Genomic DNA, 14,668 nt, shown 5'->3' on the forward strand with positions numbered 1-14,668 from the left:
TCTGAAGGTTCTTAAACAATATAACTAATAGGTTCAGTAAGGAATAAATAATTTAAGTCCTGCTGCATTGACCTCTTACAGGAATATGATATTTCCAGTACTTAGGTAAGCTAATAATGAAGTGAAACAGATTCTCCGCGGAGGAAGACGATGATACACAGGGAGGTGTAATGCTTATCCAAGACCATAAAACAGGGAGGTGTAATGCTTATCCAAGACCATAAAAGCAGTCCAATACCAGCACAAGAACCAGAATCATTGGCTTTGCAATCTAGTGCTGCTCCTTATTTTTTTTCCTACCCCGGTCACATAATGAGATCTAAAACTCTAGCAACGAAGATACAGCCATTAAGGAAGACACATCGAGGAAGCATACTTTCAGAGATCCCTCACTTGAATGGATTATAGTCAACCACCTCTACGTGCCCAGAAATCAGAGAACTCCAGTTTACGCCACGAGCTGTGGACTGCTGCGTGGCATCCTCCATGCCTGTAACTCCCTTCTGGTCAAGCTAATTCACAGCCCCCAACTGAGGATCTACCCACACACCATCAGCTTCCTAATTACAGTAACTTTATGCTTTACTTCACAAAATGGGATTCATTTGTTCTTTCACCGATTCCATTCAGCTCCTTCAACACTTCGTTCATTTGTTTGTTAAGATGCAGATCTCCAGCAGATTGATCACTTCAGATGAGACAAAGCAATGCCTTGGTAAACCCCTCTGGAAATGCAGAACATATTATATGCACAAGAGTTGAACTCCTTGAATTTCCCCCTTTCAGATCCTCTTGGTTTCCAGTCATTCATATAAAGAATGAAGCTTTTGTAGGCCGGTTAATCCATCCACCGAATGAAATATGGTGAAGTTTTACAAATCCACATGTTCTTTCAAGGCTGTAGTTTACATCTGTAGATATAATAATAGATGTAGTAATGTAGACAAAAATCATAGCTTGGGCCCCCAGAGAAAGCCTTTAAAGACTTGGGTTCAAAAGTCCCCATACTGCAGTCAAAGCAACTGGCAAAATGATTTAAGGGCTGTCTCTGCTTACATTCACTTCTGCCAAAGCACTGGCTTAATTTTCTTTGTGTGTCTTAATAAGCCACCTCTGTGAGAAGGATTCTTACTTGAAATCATTGTATGTCTCTAAGCTCAGGAGAAATTCAGGCACTGTTGAGTGGTATGCCGAGACAAACATTCAGAGGTGGTGTCGGGCTCAGCTGCAAAATGAGCCTGCTCTTCATCTTCTCTAGCATCACAGTCACGAACTAGCATGAAAACAGCATTTACACAATGAATTAAAATGCAAATCTACATTTTATTCTATGAAATTGAGACAAATGGTACACACTTGAAGCTTGCCAGAGTAGCAATTACAAACATTAATATAGTTTTAGATGACGAGTTAAGTCAAACAAGAGGGCAGAATAGAAACACCATACACTGGAGCCTGTGAAATAATACAGGGAAAAAAAAAAAAAAAAAGCAACTCTTGCCCTAGTAAAGTAAGCTTAAAATACAAATTAGTGATAACTCTGTTGCAAAGGCCTAGATCTGCCTTGTGCAGATGTGCACAACCAGGGAAGCTTCCAGCGACAGGGTGTATGTACAATGCAGGGAAGCAGCCTGCCAGCATAGGAGAGCTGAGGGCTTCTCCAAGTATGTGGGAGAGGACTTTGCACTGCCACAGCCTGATGGGATGTGGCATCATCCAGGAGGGAGACCCGCAACAAGAGGCCAAACAGCTCCACCAGCCTAGGACAGAACTGCGCAACTGGTGTAAAGATGTACTTATGCTAGATCTGATTGAGATTGCATCCTGCAAAATCAAATCACTTTGAAGGTTTGCCTTGTGCAATCATTTCCTTTGTCAGCAATCAGTAAAAGGCTGCAAAAAAAAAACTGTGGACAAATGGTTTAGGCATTGAAATTTAACCCTGTGGAATCACTACAGTGTAGCACCTTTGTCAGGAGACTGAAGCCTCTTTGCTCTCTCCACACAGAACACATACATTAGCACTGTGTGTTGTGGGTGTGCTCCCAAACACAAGACGCAGCTACGGGCACACAGCTAAATGCCTACCTGCCTCCCATGTGGCCTGCAACTGCATTCAGCCCTCTACAGGATTTCTGTTCTATTAGGGAAAATAAGGGCTTCAGATCCTTCAATACTCTCCGGAAGCCCTTGCAGTACATTTTCTCTCAGAGATCGTACAACATTTGATTTTTAAATATCCATAATGCATTTTGCAAATAATGCAAAATCTATTGAGTATTACAATGATTTTCTTAATAGACCTAAAGTTTTTCCACCAGTGTTGTAACATCAATAATGACAAAATATAAAAACCAAAAAGGAAAAGGCACGTGGTTAGTCAATTCTAAGACTTCTCATTCTGGTGTAGGCTAAGGCAAGAACCCAGATGGTGTGGTTTTATACATCAGCATTCATGAGACCAACATTTTCCATCTCAGCTGTGTGCCATACAGCCAGCTACTGGGCATCCCCTGCTTCTCAGACAAGTCTGAGAGCACCGAGTACCTCAGACCAGCGGCATAGCCCTCTGTAGAACTAAACCTTAGCACAAGATAGCCCATCAATGTTTTTGTGAACTGTTGAAAAATATGCTGACAAGAAGAAAATAGTCATTTGGAATTTGGCAGGGAAAACCCACTCTAAATCATTTCCAACTGCAGTAAGTCTCTGCTCCCTTTTTTACAAGTAATAGAAGAGACTATCCCTGTTTTATAAACTCATTCAGTTAATATGTTTAAGAAAGTAGACAAGTTTCTCCTGCAGGGGTTTTCAAGTATTGTATTCCCTTGTAGCTGCCAGCATTTCAACATCCCATTCCAGAAACGCTGCATATTGCTCTTTGGGAAAAAAAGAAAAAAAAATAGAAACTGCTGCATACTAAGAAGAGAAAAATGGTTAGAAGAACAAAAAATAGTAAGTGACAATTTCCTATTACTTGATGAATACTGAAGGGTTGTATGATGCTCCCTGCTGCTACAGTACACCAGAAGAGTAAGAAAAATATAAGTCTTTTCACTCTTCATAAGAGGGCACAAATATTTCCTGGATGTTCTACATCTAATAGTTCATACCTCCAATAACCTCCACGTCTATGTGATCTGTAAGTTTAAGTTCCAAGCGTGTTTCTACTCAATTCTGCAGCAGTTTCATCACTTGAAGAATAAGTACTGAGCCGTCTTAGTGCACCAAATCAGTGGGACTCAAGTATCGTCAGGTTTCCTCTGAATGAGCTCAAAGCTTTGCTAACAGTATTCCCGCAGCCAAGCATTTCTCCTCTCTTCCTGAGTTGCCCAAGCACTGCTGATCCAAATGGGGCAGAACCTCACAGGGTCCTTCTCTCCCTTTGTACCCATGGAAGCTCTGAGTTCACTCTGTCCCTTCCAAGAGGAACGACGACGCATACACCAAACAATGTATTGTTCCACCCCTCCACGTAATCCTGCCTTAATTAGGAGGACTTCTGCAGTAGGTGTACTATCTAGCATGGCAGGACCACCACACTATTATAGCATGCAGAATAGAGCCCTTTTATCGTCATCAGACTTGATTACCTCTTTATTTAGCAGCTATTAGCATGTTTGGGGATGCAAAATCGTATCACTTCACTTTCTGAAAGGTAATGGTAGGAAATATCTCAGTGCAGAATGGATTCCATAGTTAGAAAAGACACAAGGGACAACTTTTTCCTCCTGCTCTTAAGCTTGGGAAGCTCTAAACAATATGCAAAGGCAAAAGGGGGAAAAAATCGATAAAGTACTGAGAAGGATAAAATTTGAATGAGATAATAACAAACCTTTCTTGTGGAAGGAAGAGGAAATGACTGACTCTAAAAAGGCTTTGTGATAAATCAACACCCCTGCATGAAATTCCATTGATATATGCTGCAGTATGTGGTAGTAAAGTTAGAGAAAAAAAAACAAATAGGAACAAAAACTTAGCAATAATTTTATAAGAAACAAAATACAGCTTGCTGGAAGTGCTGAGCTCTTTCAGTGGTTCAAACAGTAGAAGGAGATTTCAGAATCTAACAAGAGTTTCAACAGCTGTATTTGTATTACAGTCATAAAAGCATAAATGTGAAATACAGCTCTAATAAAAAATTGAAGTTTATAAAACTGGCTGGTAATTTTCCACCCGTTCCAGAAGTATCTCAGAATATCCAGGGGAATAATACCTGAAAGAGAAACATATTGTTTGTGCATTAGACTACAAAGCATGTTCTGTGCTAAGTAATGAAACTATTCATATTCCTATCGATCAGGAAAAAATCCTAGCATTAAACACTGGTCAACAAACTCTACAGTTATTCTCCTAGAGTGCTGTAAGTCTGCTTTTCAACTTACATTATCATTTATAATTGGAAGTTAGGTTTTCAAAAAAAATGTTGGCTTCTTTTGGGGCAGCGGCAAATTTTTAAGAGAGGTTCAGCAGCCATAAGCATCATCTTTACTGGGAAACACAGATATTAACTTCTATTGAAATTAGGTTCTTTAATAAAAAGGCATGAGTTTACATTGAATCATAGGCTGCCAGAGAAAAATAGCCTACTGCTGTTTGTGAAACACAAACACACACCCCAAAGCTAATGTGAAGGCTACATCACTGCAAGAGACATTGATTCTGGAACAACACAAAAATGATCACAGTGACCTTCCGTCTCTAGTGTCAGCTCAATGATGGAGATTATCCAATAGGTTTTCACTAGAGTAGAACTCTATGGTGCCATTATTGTCCTGCTGTCATTCAGTTGGTTTTCCACAATGGACCAACTGCATGCTTCCAATATGCAAGCATCATCAAAGCTGCATTTAGTCCTTGTTTTCCAGGTTAAGAGTATCTGAAAATTATTATCATGCTATTCTAAAAACATACATCACAGTACATTCTTGGTTTTGCAGGCATGGTAAGATATCATCTCTGAACCCTGGAAGTTTTAACTATAAGGAGAGAGGAACGCACTTCTATGTAGCGCATGCCTAAAATGTATTCACGTAAAAATTCCTGATCTTTTAACATTAAAGAAGGATCCATTTACCTTAAAGATTTTCATTTTCTGAATTATTTCTGCATAATACAACTTTTTAAATTCTTTTAAAAACTCATTAGTTCTCCAATAGTAAAGCTAACTTTTCAATACACTGTTATCATATTCAGTCTGCAAACGGCCTGGAATAACAGTCTCCGAAACAAGCCCAGACCTGGAGTCTAGTATAGCAGCTGTGCCTTGGACAGTAGAAACACCACCAGGCAGTAGCACAAAGAGGCAAGCGGGAGATGCTTGAAGGGGCCCTTCTTTGTTACATCTCAGCCTATATAAGTAGGCTTGTTTCATTTACAGAAAAATAAAATAGATGGAACAGGAAAACATTAATTATATCCAGAGAAGTGTAAACAAAAGTCTTCTTTCCCTTCAAAGTATTGGTATTTGTAGCTGCAGAATAAAGTTTCTTTATGATTTTGCTTTTGCCCATTTGACAGCCAGTGGCTTTTCCTTGTGGAGACACACTGGGCTTCATTTTGCATGACTGTCTGTAGCTGCTATTAGCTAAAGAACTCTGTTGCTATAATTAAAATTGATGATGCAGATTTTCAGAGCCTGTAGAGGGAGTACATGAGTACAACATCCTTTTGATGTGTTGATGGAGTGAAGGACTGGTAAATGGATATCTAGAATCTAGGAGGGCATTTACCTCCTTATTACAATTTAGGATGGTGACATTTTGACTGTAAGCTATTTAATAGTGTTTCTGTATTCATTAAGGGCAAAGTTCAACTTGGTGCAGACAGCTGGTGCATGGTCCTTTTATATAACACTTAAGCCTCATGATGAGGCTGGGGGAGGAAGGGCAGCTGTGGGCAGAGCAACTGCACCCTCTGTTTATCAGAGGAAGTTTCAAAGGAGCCTCTGAATACACTAGTTCTGACAGGCGCTTAAGGAAGTCAAGGACGTAACCAAAGATTCCCCAATACCTGAGAAATCCACAGATAAGTTACCAAGATAAACTAAGCTTGCTATAGACATTCATAACTATGAGTGGCTGTGCTGAAGCCTCAGGGTTCACCTAGGTAGTGTAGGACTACCTTTTCATCTCAGTTTCCTGCAACAGCCTGATTATTTGGGCTTTATTTACAAACCAAGACATTTATTCCCCAAAACAATCAGAAAATAGAAAGTGTTCAAAAGTATATATCTAAAATTTGTGGTTACCACTGGAGCATTTAACCAAATGTTACACTGATTAAAAACAAAATTCATGTAGAAGTTCAGTATTTTAAATTCTCGCTTTGTATTGCTACTACAAAGAACAACTAAAAGTATGAATTTTTTTAGATTTCATTTTCCCTTTCCCTACCTTACTATTTCCTCTGGAAAGCAATTGTTAATAGTGTTGATATACTCCTGAAGAAGTGACCCGGGTTCTGCTTTTATTTCTTGAACCTTTTTAAGTCCACCAGTTGTTACAAAGAGACGACGTGCTTTACTGTCATGTGGTAACACCTACACACAGAAAAGTACATAAAAAGAATATATTATTCTAAAGGAACCTCTGTGCTACTGGGCTCAAATATTGCTTATCTGTTTTTAATTCAGAGGACAGCTAAAGTGGAACACATCAGAGGTATATCTGTAATGACTACTGTATTTTAACACACAGGTATACAGCAAAAATAATAAACCAGCCCTTTATTGTTATAATGTAATTTAACATGTACTTTAATACATAACATATATAAAAATTCTGATTTGAACATTTATTGCTCCATAAGTAATATTTCTTGAATTATCCCTACAGAGACAATATGATTGTGGAGATTAAACAGATAATAAAAACAGAATACTAACATGGAATAACAACAGCATCTGTTCCACTTAAACCAAGTTATTCAGGTCTTTTATGTCAATTCCCACAGTTTAATTGTAGAGCAGAATTTTATATCATCATAATGATCTAGTATAGATTATTGCGTGAAAACAATACTGAGAATTGTTGCAAGTGAACAATGCAGCCTTGAAGCATTACATGCTACTATTAAATTCCTGGATATTAAAATCCTACAACACACTGTGTAGCCATGGAAGCCTTTTACACACATACACACACAAAGCAAAAATGTTAAGTTTCTGCAGCCAAAGGGGATGAGAAGCAGAAATGATCAGACAATACATTCTGCACTCCCTGAGTGATGCCAATATGCAGTTTTTTCCAGAGGACGAAAGGGAGAGAGGTGGGGGCTGGGCCAGGCAATGGAGAATGACAGCATGTAGTCCATAGGCCCACAGGGCTGCAATAATATTAAAAAAAAAAAAAAAAAAAAAGATAATGCAAGATGTCAGCTGCATCTACAACAAAAACAGATGGGTTTAAAGCCAACCCTGAGAGCTACATACTATAGGGCTATGGGGGCAAAAGCATTTTGTAAGCCTTCACCCTGGTTGGACAAATCGAGCCATAAATTTGACTGTGTGTCAGTGTAAAACAAGAGCCTTGAAGGAGGAAGGGATTACCTAAAAGGATGGAGGAAAAGAAGGATGAAATTTCTGTCACGCATATGGGCAAACAGCCTTCATTTCTCTGGTCCCTCTGGGCTGCGCAAAATCAACAGACAGGTAAGGAAAAACAAGGAGAGCACAGAGACTTCTCTCTACTATGTTCCAGAGAAGTGTCGGGAACAACTGTGGTCGTTTCATTCTGGGAACTAAACAGACAGCTGTTTCCACATACCTCCCACAAGAACTGCCAAGGAGGAACTAGCAAGGAGACAGGATATGGCCCTTTCCCTGCCTTCTTCCTCCACACTGTGACTCCCAGGCTGGATAGACAGCAGAAAAGTTTCTTGGAAGAGGCTCTAAAGACAGACAACACCTCTGAGACAGTCTCTCCCCACCCCGAGTCCAAACTGAGACAGCACAGAATTGTTAAGACCCTGGAAAGGGCAATGCTAAACGAGACAGTCCAGCAGTGAAAACACGTAGCATCCCACCCTGAAACGCAGCTCAGAAATAAGGCTTTTACTGAGCTATAAATAAGCCAACAAAACTAATACACCTCAGGTTTAAAAATAGGAAATTCCTAAGTTACGCTACAGGACTGAAAAAAAAAACACCTTTTAGTGCAAAGAACTTCATTTTAAATGTATACTTCAGAATAACAAATGCCAGACAAGTAGATTTTAATACAACGTAGAAGAAGAAAAATTAAACAAAATATCAGCTGATATAAAGGGTATAAAGTCACTTCAACAGCAAACAACACTCAAATGTATATACACTGGGTAACCAATTACTACACACTCAACTCTTTAATAGTTCTAGTTAGCACACAAAAGCCAAAGGCACTGCATTCTGAGCAAATCTCCAATCTGCACTACAAACAGCAGTACTTCCAGATCTGTGATAAGAAGAATTGATTACCAATCAAGAGTTTTACTCAGCCATTTCCAGAAAGCACACCTCACCAAGAGAATCTGGTACCCCTGCAAATAGATCGCACTGCATATACTGCATTATACTCCAAGTAGATTAAACTGCACAGAAGAAAAGTCAATAGTTAATCAGGATTCCCAATTGCTAGTAAGCATAACTAGAAGTCTCCTGTTTAGTTAGGAATTACTTAAATAATTTGAAATATTTTGATTAAACAGTATTGCTCTTTACATTCTGTGCTCAAATCAATAATGTAATGAACAATAAACAGTTAAAATTTTGACAGAAATAAGAAAAGATGTAGAATTTTTTAAGCTTTCTTAATTGAGACTGAAAATTAATAAGGACAGAAACGATGAAGTCTTTGCACTCTAGGTTACTGTAAAACATCCAACTTAAGCAACTCCTGTCCTGTACAGACAGCTTGCACTTTGTCTAAAACAGATATAACTGGGATTTATGTGATGCATTGGCTCAGTGAAAGTATTTGCACATGAGTTAGTATTTCACTTAATCTCAAGAGGCAAAGAAGAAAAGAACCACCTTGCTTATAAGCAATTGTTTTCTCACTGTCTTAGGATGAATTATAGCAGGTTCCAGATAAAACAGTATCCAGTTTCATCAGACAACAAAGCAGGACACTTCCAACTGCTTCTGCGAGGGATGCTTGAGGATCCTGAGAAAACTAAGACTTTTACAGATGCCCCATCTTTGGAACGATAGCTTTCTTGCTAAATGGAAAACAATGCATTAGTTATCAAGCAGAGCCTTTTCTTACCTTGCTAAACTGCCCAACAATGTGTTTCATAATATTGGGAGGGGCATCATGCAGCAATGGTTCAAGTGCTGGAAGATATGTGCATTTCTGAAGTACGTTCTTTAATGCTCTTTTAGTCTATTGAAATGCAAAATAAAATTACTATAGTAAGACATCAATGAAAACAACAAGAATTCATGATACATATCCCTGAAGTCTGACCAAAAAAGCAAATTGATTCTTTATTAGAGTGACCCGATGGACATCATACTTTTTATTCAGAAAATACTCTTACAGAACTCTAATCAATTTTCTACTTAGATTTATTAAACCCCAAACCTACAGTGCATCATATTCTTATTATGCTATCTACAGTCAAAGTAATGGCAATTTTACTTTGGCAACAACAGAACCAGGCATAGACCCTTTAAGTAAATTGAAGTACTGTAATATAATAAGAAAGCTAAATCAAAACACAGTTTAAAAGATTGTATTTTAGAAGTGACTTATTAGGAGAATCTGCTGGTGTGGGATAGCAAGGTGCACTACCATCCAGGCAGAAAGGGAAAGAGAGACAGTAGAACAGTTGTATGTCAGTGCCTGGTTTCTGAAAAGAGACTCAGTGCTGCCTACGAGAAGCAGTAATGACCTCATTGCAGTAATGACCTCACTGTACGTACAGCTAATTTGGCCTTGATATTTTTGTGAGCACTGAAAATTACAATGCAAAATTGTCTTCTTATTTTATAGATCTGGAATTCATTATACTTTGGTGGACTGTAACGAGGCACAGTACAACCTGGGAGACCATATCCTGTCATATAATACTATTCAGTGAGTTCATTTAGTGTCGCTCAAAACTACATTTTACCTAAGTCCAGCCCTATTAGCTGCCACGGAGGAAAGGTCCTACATTACAGCATTTATGGGTGTACACAGCTCTAATCTAAAGTAGGAACAAAATGAGGGACTATACTGCTCTGGCTGTACCAAATGATTTGGCAGGCACCATATGCACACCCATTAAGACCAACCAGTCCTAAAAAATGCCACATAGCCTTCAGACACCCTCCACACGGGAAATCCACAACTCATTGAATATCAATAAAAGCATTCACCATTTAACAGTTTTTAAGCACTTATACTTGTTGGTTACAATAAATGTGTCATACTGCAGATACTGTGAATATACTTGCTTTCACTTGAAGATCTTCTGAACTGTGTGTGTCCATATACATAGAAAGCAGCGTGGGTAGGACGTTTGCTACTGCAACAGCACGTGCATGCTCAGGAGTATGTCTTCCAACCTGTCCCAAGGCCCAAGCAGCTGCTGCCTTAATATGATCTTCTTGTTCTTCTACCAAGCAGGTACACAGTGGTGGTATTCCCTGTAGCATTAACCAAAAGCACAACCTTTACAAATCTACACCAAGAAAGGACAACTAAACTGGTAGATTGTTAGAAAATGTTTCTGTTTACACTGTTCTTCTAAAGTAAGCTATAAGAGAACACTTGCTAGTGTTGTCATATTTTGCCATCATCATGACTAGCAAGAATTTTGAAGAAATCTTTACAAATCTAGTTAAACAAAAGGAAACAGATTCAATATTCTAAGTCAGTTGGAGCTAACACACAAACTTTAAGGGATAAAAGGAATACATCACATAATTCAGGCTGTACTAACAGTAAAGGTTTCATTTTGTCAGACTGAAAATAAAAGAGTTGTAGTGCTTATGAATCTATGACAGCAGTTTAAGAGCAGAACGGCTCAATCATTCAGTCTTTTAACTTTCTTTTAGTCACAGCACTACATTTCACCTCATAAACCTCTTCTTGAGTTCAGTAGTTCATGTTTGATGCATCTGATAACTTCCAGAAAGGCTTCAACTCTTGACATGAAGACATCAAGAGATGGAGAATACTTCGCTTGCATCCAGCTGTTACTGAAGTTCTTCTGGTTCAGGGTCACAATCTTTATCCTTTCTCCACAGGATTATGGAGCTACTCAGTAGCCAGTATTTTATGTCCAGGATAGTTCAACAGGTATCATTTCATACTATTTTAGGTGAGGCAAGGCTACTAATCCCTAACTAGATCTTTTTTCCCATTCCCTAGATCATTTTTATTCTTTCCTGTACTCCATTTTTTTTTCCAAGATCCTTCTCAAATACAGACAACAGGACTATATGCGCTAGGACTAGTGGAAAAAAATGTTAATCTGCAATGTTTTATCTTCCACTCTTTATTACTGCAAAGGACTGAAGTGCCTTTTTTTTTTGACACAGCACTGCAGAAGACCACAATGAAGTGTTTGTCCAGTAACACACAACGTCACTTTTAAAAATTCATCCTTTCCAGGAGACAATAGAGCAGTATGGAACTATAACTTTATGTCATGACATCTTAGATGTGTTATTTTCAAATGGTCCCAGTTTACCAAGCCCTGCCCTCAGCACTATGCACCACTTGATAAAACTCAGTTTCCCCAAAGCAATTTTTATTTTTTAATGGGCTTTGGGTTCATTCAGGTTTCTTTTGGGGATCATTCATTAAAATATTTCATATGTTTGTGAAGATTCCTACAAAACCTCTCACTGCGTTCCCATTCAGTTATGGTAGCAATCAAATCATTACTACACTTCAAAAATTTATCACTTAGGTGCTTCCTCGTGAACTCAAACCTGCATTTGTCACACTTAACTTCAAGCACTTAACAGCAGAAGCATATTTGCTCTAGGTATGACTGACAAGGGTGAGACATGGGCACATACACAGAAGATGGGCCTCCAGAGATGACAAGCCAGAACCATTTGTCTCTTCAGTTTTCAAATGCAAAGGAGAATTTTTTGATCACACCTACCTTCTCTGTGCACTTTTTGACGTTATGTTGTAGCAATTTCCATTTTCTATCTTGCATTCCTACTAGAAGACATTTCTGTCCTCAGTTTTTATTGCTTAGCTGTTTCCATTCATACAGTAAATTTTAAATCACAGAATCATAGAATGATTTGCGTTGGAAGGGACCTTAAAGATCATCTAACTCCAACCCCCCTGCCATGGGCAGGGACCCCTCCCACCAGACCAGGCTGCCCAAAGCCCCATCCAGCCTGGCCTTGAGCACCTCCAGGGATGGGGCATCCACAGCTTCTTGGGGCAACCTGTTCCAGTGCTTCACCATCCTCTGAGTAAAGAATTTCTTCCTAATGTCTAATCTAAATCTCCCCTCTTTTAGTTTAAAATGCTCATCCTATCACTACTTCCCCATCTTTTCCGTAGGTCCCCTTTAAGTACTGGAAGGCTGCTATATCGCAGCCTTTTCTTCTCCGGGCTGAACAACCCCAGCTCTCTCAGCCTGTCTTCGTAGGAGAGGTGCTCCAGCCCTCTGATCGTCCTCATGGCCCTCCTCTGGACCTGCTCTAACAGGTCCATGCCTTCCTCATGCTGGGATCTCCAGAGCTGAACACAGAACTCAAGGTGGGGTCTCATAAGAGTAGAGCAGAGGGGAAGAATCACCTTCCTCAGCCTGCTGCTGTGAAAATGGGCCAACAATACTCAGTGAAATTAACCCCTTCTTCCTAATGTCATTAGTTAGCATTATTCACACCAGAATATTACCTCGGACACTAATTTCAGCTTTTGCAGATATTGCAAATGACCCTTCTGCATCTCCCTTCTATCTCACTGCCCAGCAAAATTTATTTAAATCTGAAAATGAATAGCTTATCTCATTTGAAATACCACTTGCACAGCTGAATCAAACCATTCTACATTTCAGAAACTGAGGTGTCTGCAAGTCCGCAGATTTCTGTTGCAAGACTACTCTAGCAGTACTAGCATAGTCATGCTAGTGCAATAAAGAATGTGCCATAAAACATTCTTGTTTCAAAAAGGGTTTTGATGTAGCCACAAATATTCATTTTAAGAGGAAACAGACCATAGAAATTCACTGACTTATTTTTTTTGTACTCGTTCAATTGCAACACAGAAAAATCCTGTAGTGGAATACACTATATGTGACACTATACAGACCAATCCAAGACATTTCATAAAAGGTTCAGCTTCATAAGGACCAACTTTGATCAGGTTACCACAATTTCAGACATTGCAAGCCACAATATTACAAGACAGTACATTAATCAACAGCAAGTATATAATTGTCACAAAACACGTGCTCTGCCTATGTTAATTTGTATCTCTTACTCAGAATACCACTGAAGAATTATAGAAAGAAGGCAAAGTGATAGCTAACCTTGGAGACAATCACTGCCATTGACAGGTTCTCGGAATGAGCTGCTACATAACCAAGCATCATGATGCCAGGCAGTCTGACAGTCCCTCTGCAGCTGCCAATACAATCAATCACAGCAGCAACTCCACCTGCATTTACTATAAACTGTGAAAGCTGCAAAGATAAACGGAACAGATTAGATACCGTGAAGTATCAACAGGCATAAAGCACCACATTATAAAAGTCTTTACATGTATTGCTCCTGACTTACAAAATAAAGCTGGAATAAGACTGACGTATCATGCTGACTTGTCGAGCACTGAGTGAAGCATGAAGTTCTCAAGAATTAAACTGTTTTGCTACCCTGATTTTGATTGACTTTACTGTAAGGAAATCAGGATTCTGAATTCTTGATGCTGTATAGCAAGGGATGACATATTCTCAGCTCCATTATTATACACCAAAGATTCATCCAAGTGACAACCTAATACACGAATGACCTTAAGACACACCTACTCCAAGCCAACAAATTTCTGTGCAAGAACAGAGGGGAAATCCCACTCTTCCTCTCACTTGCACTTTATAGATAACCTCTGCAGCATAAGAGCCCTTGTGGATTCCCCAGCTTGGGCACAAAGCCAAAGACAACTGTCACGGCTGCACGAAACCAACTTGGACTACACCATTCTGCCATGTTATGGTACTCTAAAGAATGTGTCCAGGGAGCACCCTTAATGGGTGATGGAGTTTGCCCCTGAATGCCAAATTATATAGCCTTGCTTTTAAATGAAAATCATGTGCACAGTCTGTGATGCTTGCTGTGGATATTAAGCTATGAAACATATTTCTTTCCAAGTGGTATCACTTCTCACGTCACTTGAGGGACAGCAGTAGAGTATATATGGTATCAACAATGCATAGAAATTAACATAATTTCATATTATGGTTATTTCCTCCTACATTGTTGGGTATATCACATTTTTTTCCAAAGATTCCAAAGCAAAAGAAATACCTTCTCAGGAGTTGCATTTAAACGAACAAAAATTGGAGGTTATGTGGATTTCCAATCCAATTGGTTTCTATTAACATGAAATCCACTGTTACCTCTGAGCCTTTAAAAGGGGATTGTTTATTCATGAAACAACTACATGGAATTTAAAGCTATTACTTAGGAAAAACTGTTCACATGACTGCCAAGTGCAGCCAGCAATGCCCA

General features: G+C 39.0%; 1 protein-coding gene and 1 long non-coding RNA gene across 4 annotated transcripts in view; both read right to left on the bottom strand.

Moving 5' to 3' along the window:
• Positions 1–1,303: 1,303 nt before the first annotated feature.
• Positions 1,304–14,668, bottom strand: part of SPAG6 (sperm associated antigen 6) — a 39,364-nt gene continuing 25,999 nt past the window's right edge. For all 3 annotated transcript variants that reach the window (XM_048061779.2, XM_048061780.2, XM_066991616.1), the window contains 5 exons: positions 13,474–13,626; positions 10,421–10,612; positions 9,246–9,362; positions 6,396–6,541; positions 1,304–4,216 (listed from right to left, as the gene is read on the bottom strand). In XM_048061779.2, coding sequence (XP_047917736.2) covers positions 4,150–4,216; positions 6,396–6,541; positions 9,246–9,362; positions 10,421–10,612; positions 13,474–13,626 — 675 coding nt within the window. In that variant the 3' untranslated portion in view covers positions 1,304–4,149. The remainder of the gene's footprint in view (positions 4,217–6,395; positions 6,542–9,245; positions 9,363–10,420; positions 10,613–13,473; positions 13,627–14,668) is intronic.
• LOC136790025 (uncharacterized) lies at positions 6,561–9,235 on the bottom strand. Its single transcript, XR_010829115.1, has 3 exons — positions 7,767–9,235; positions 7,550–7,630; positions 6,561–7,326 (listed from the first exon to the last, which is right to left on the bottom strand). It is a non-coding gene; the product is annotated as an uncharacterized lncRNA (long non-coding RNA).

Source organism: Anser cygnoides, chromosome 2, assembly GCF_040182565.1.
Source record: "Anser cygnoides isolate HZ-2024a breed goose chromosome 2, Taihu_goose_T2T_genome, whole genome shotgun sequence".
NCBI classification, from domain to species: Eukaryota; Metazoa; Chordata; class Aves; order Anseriformes; family Anatidae; genus Anser; species Anser cygnoides.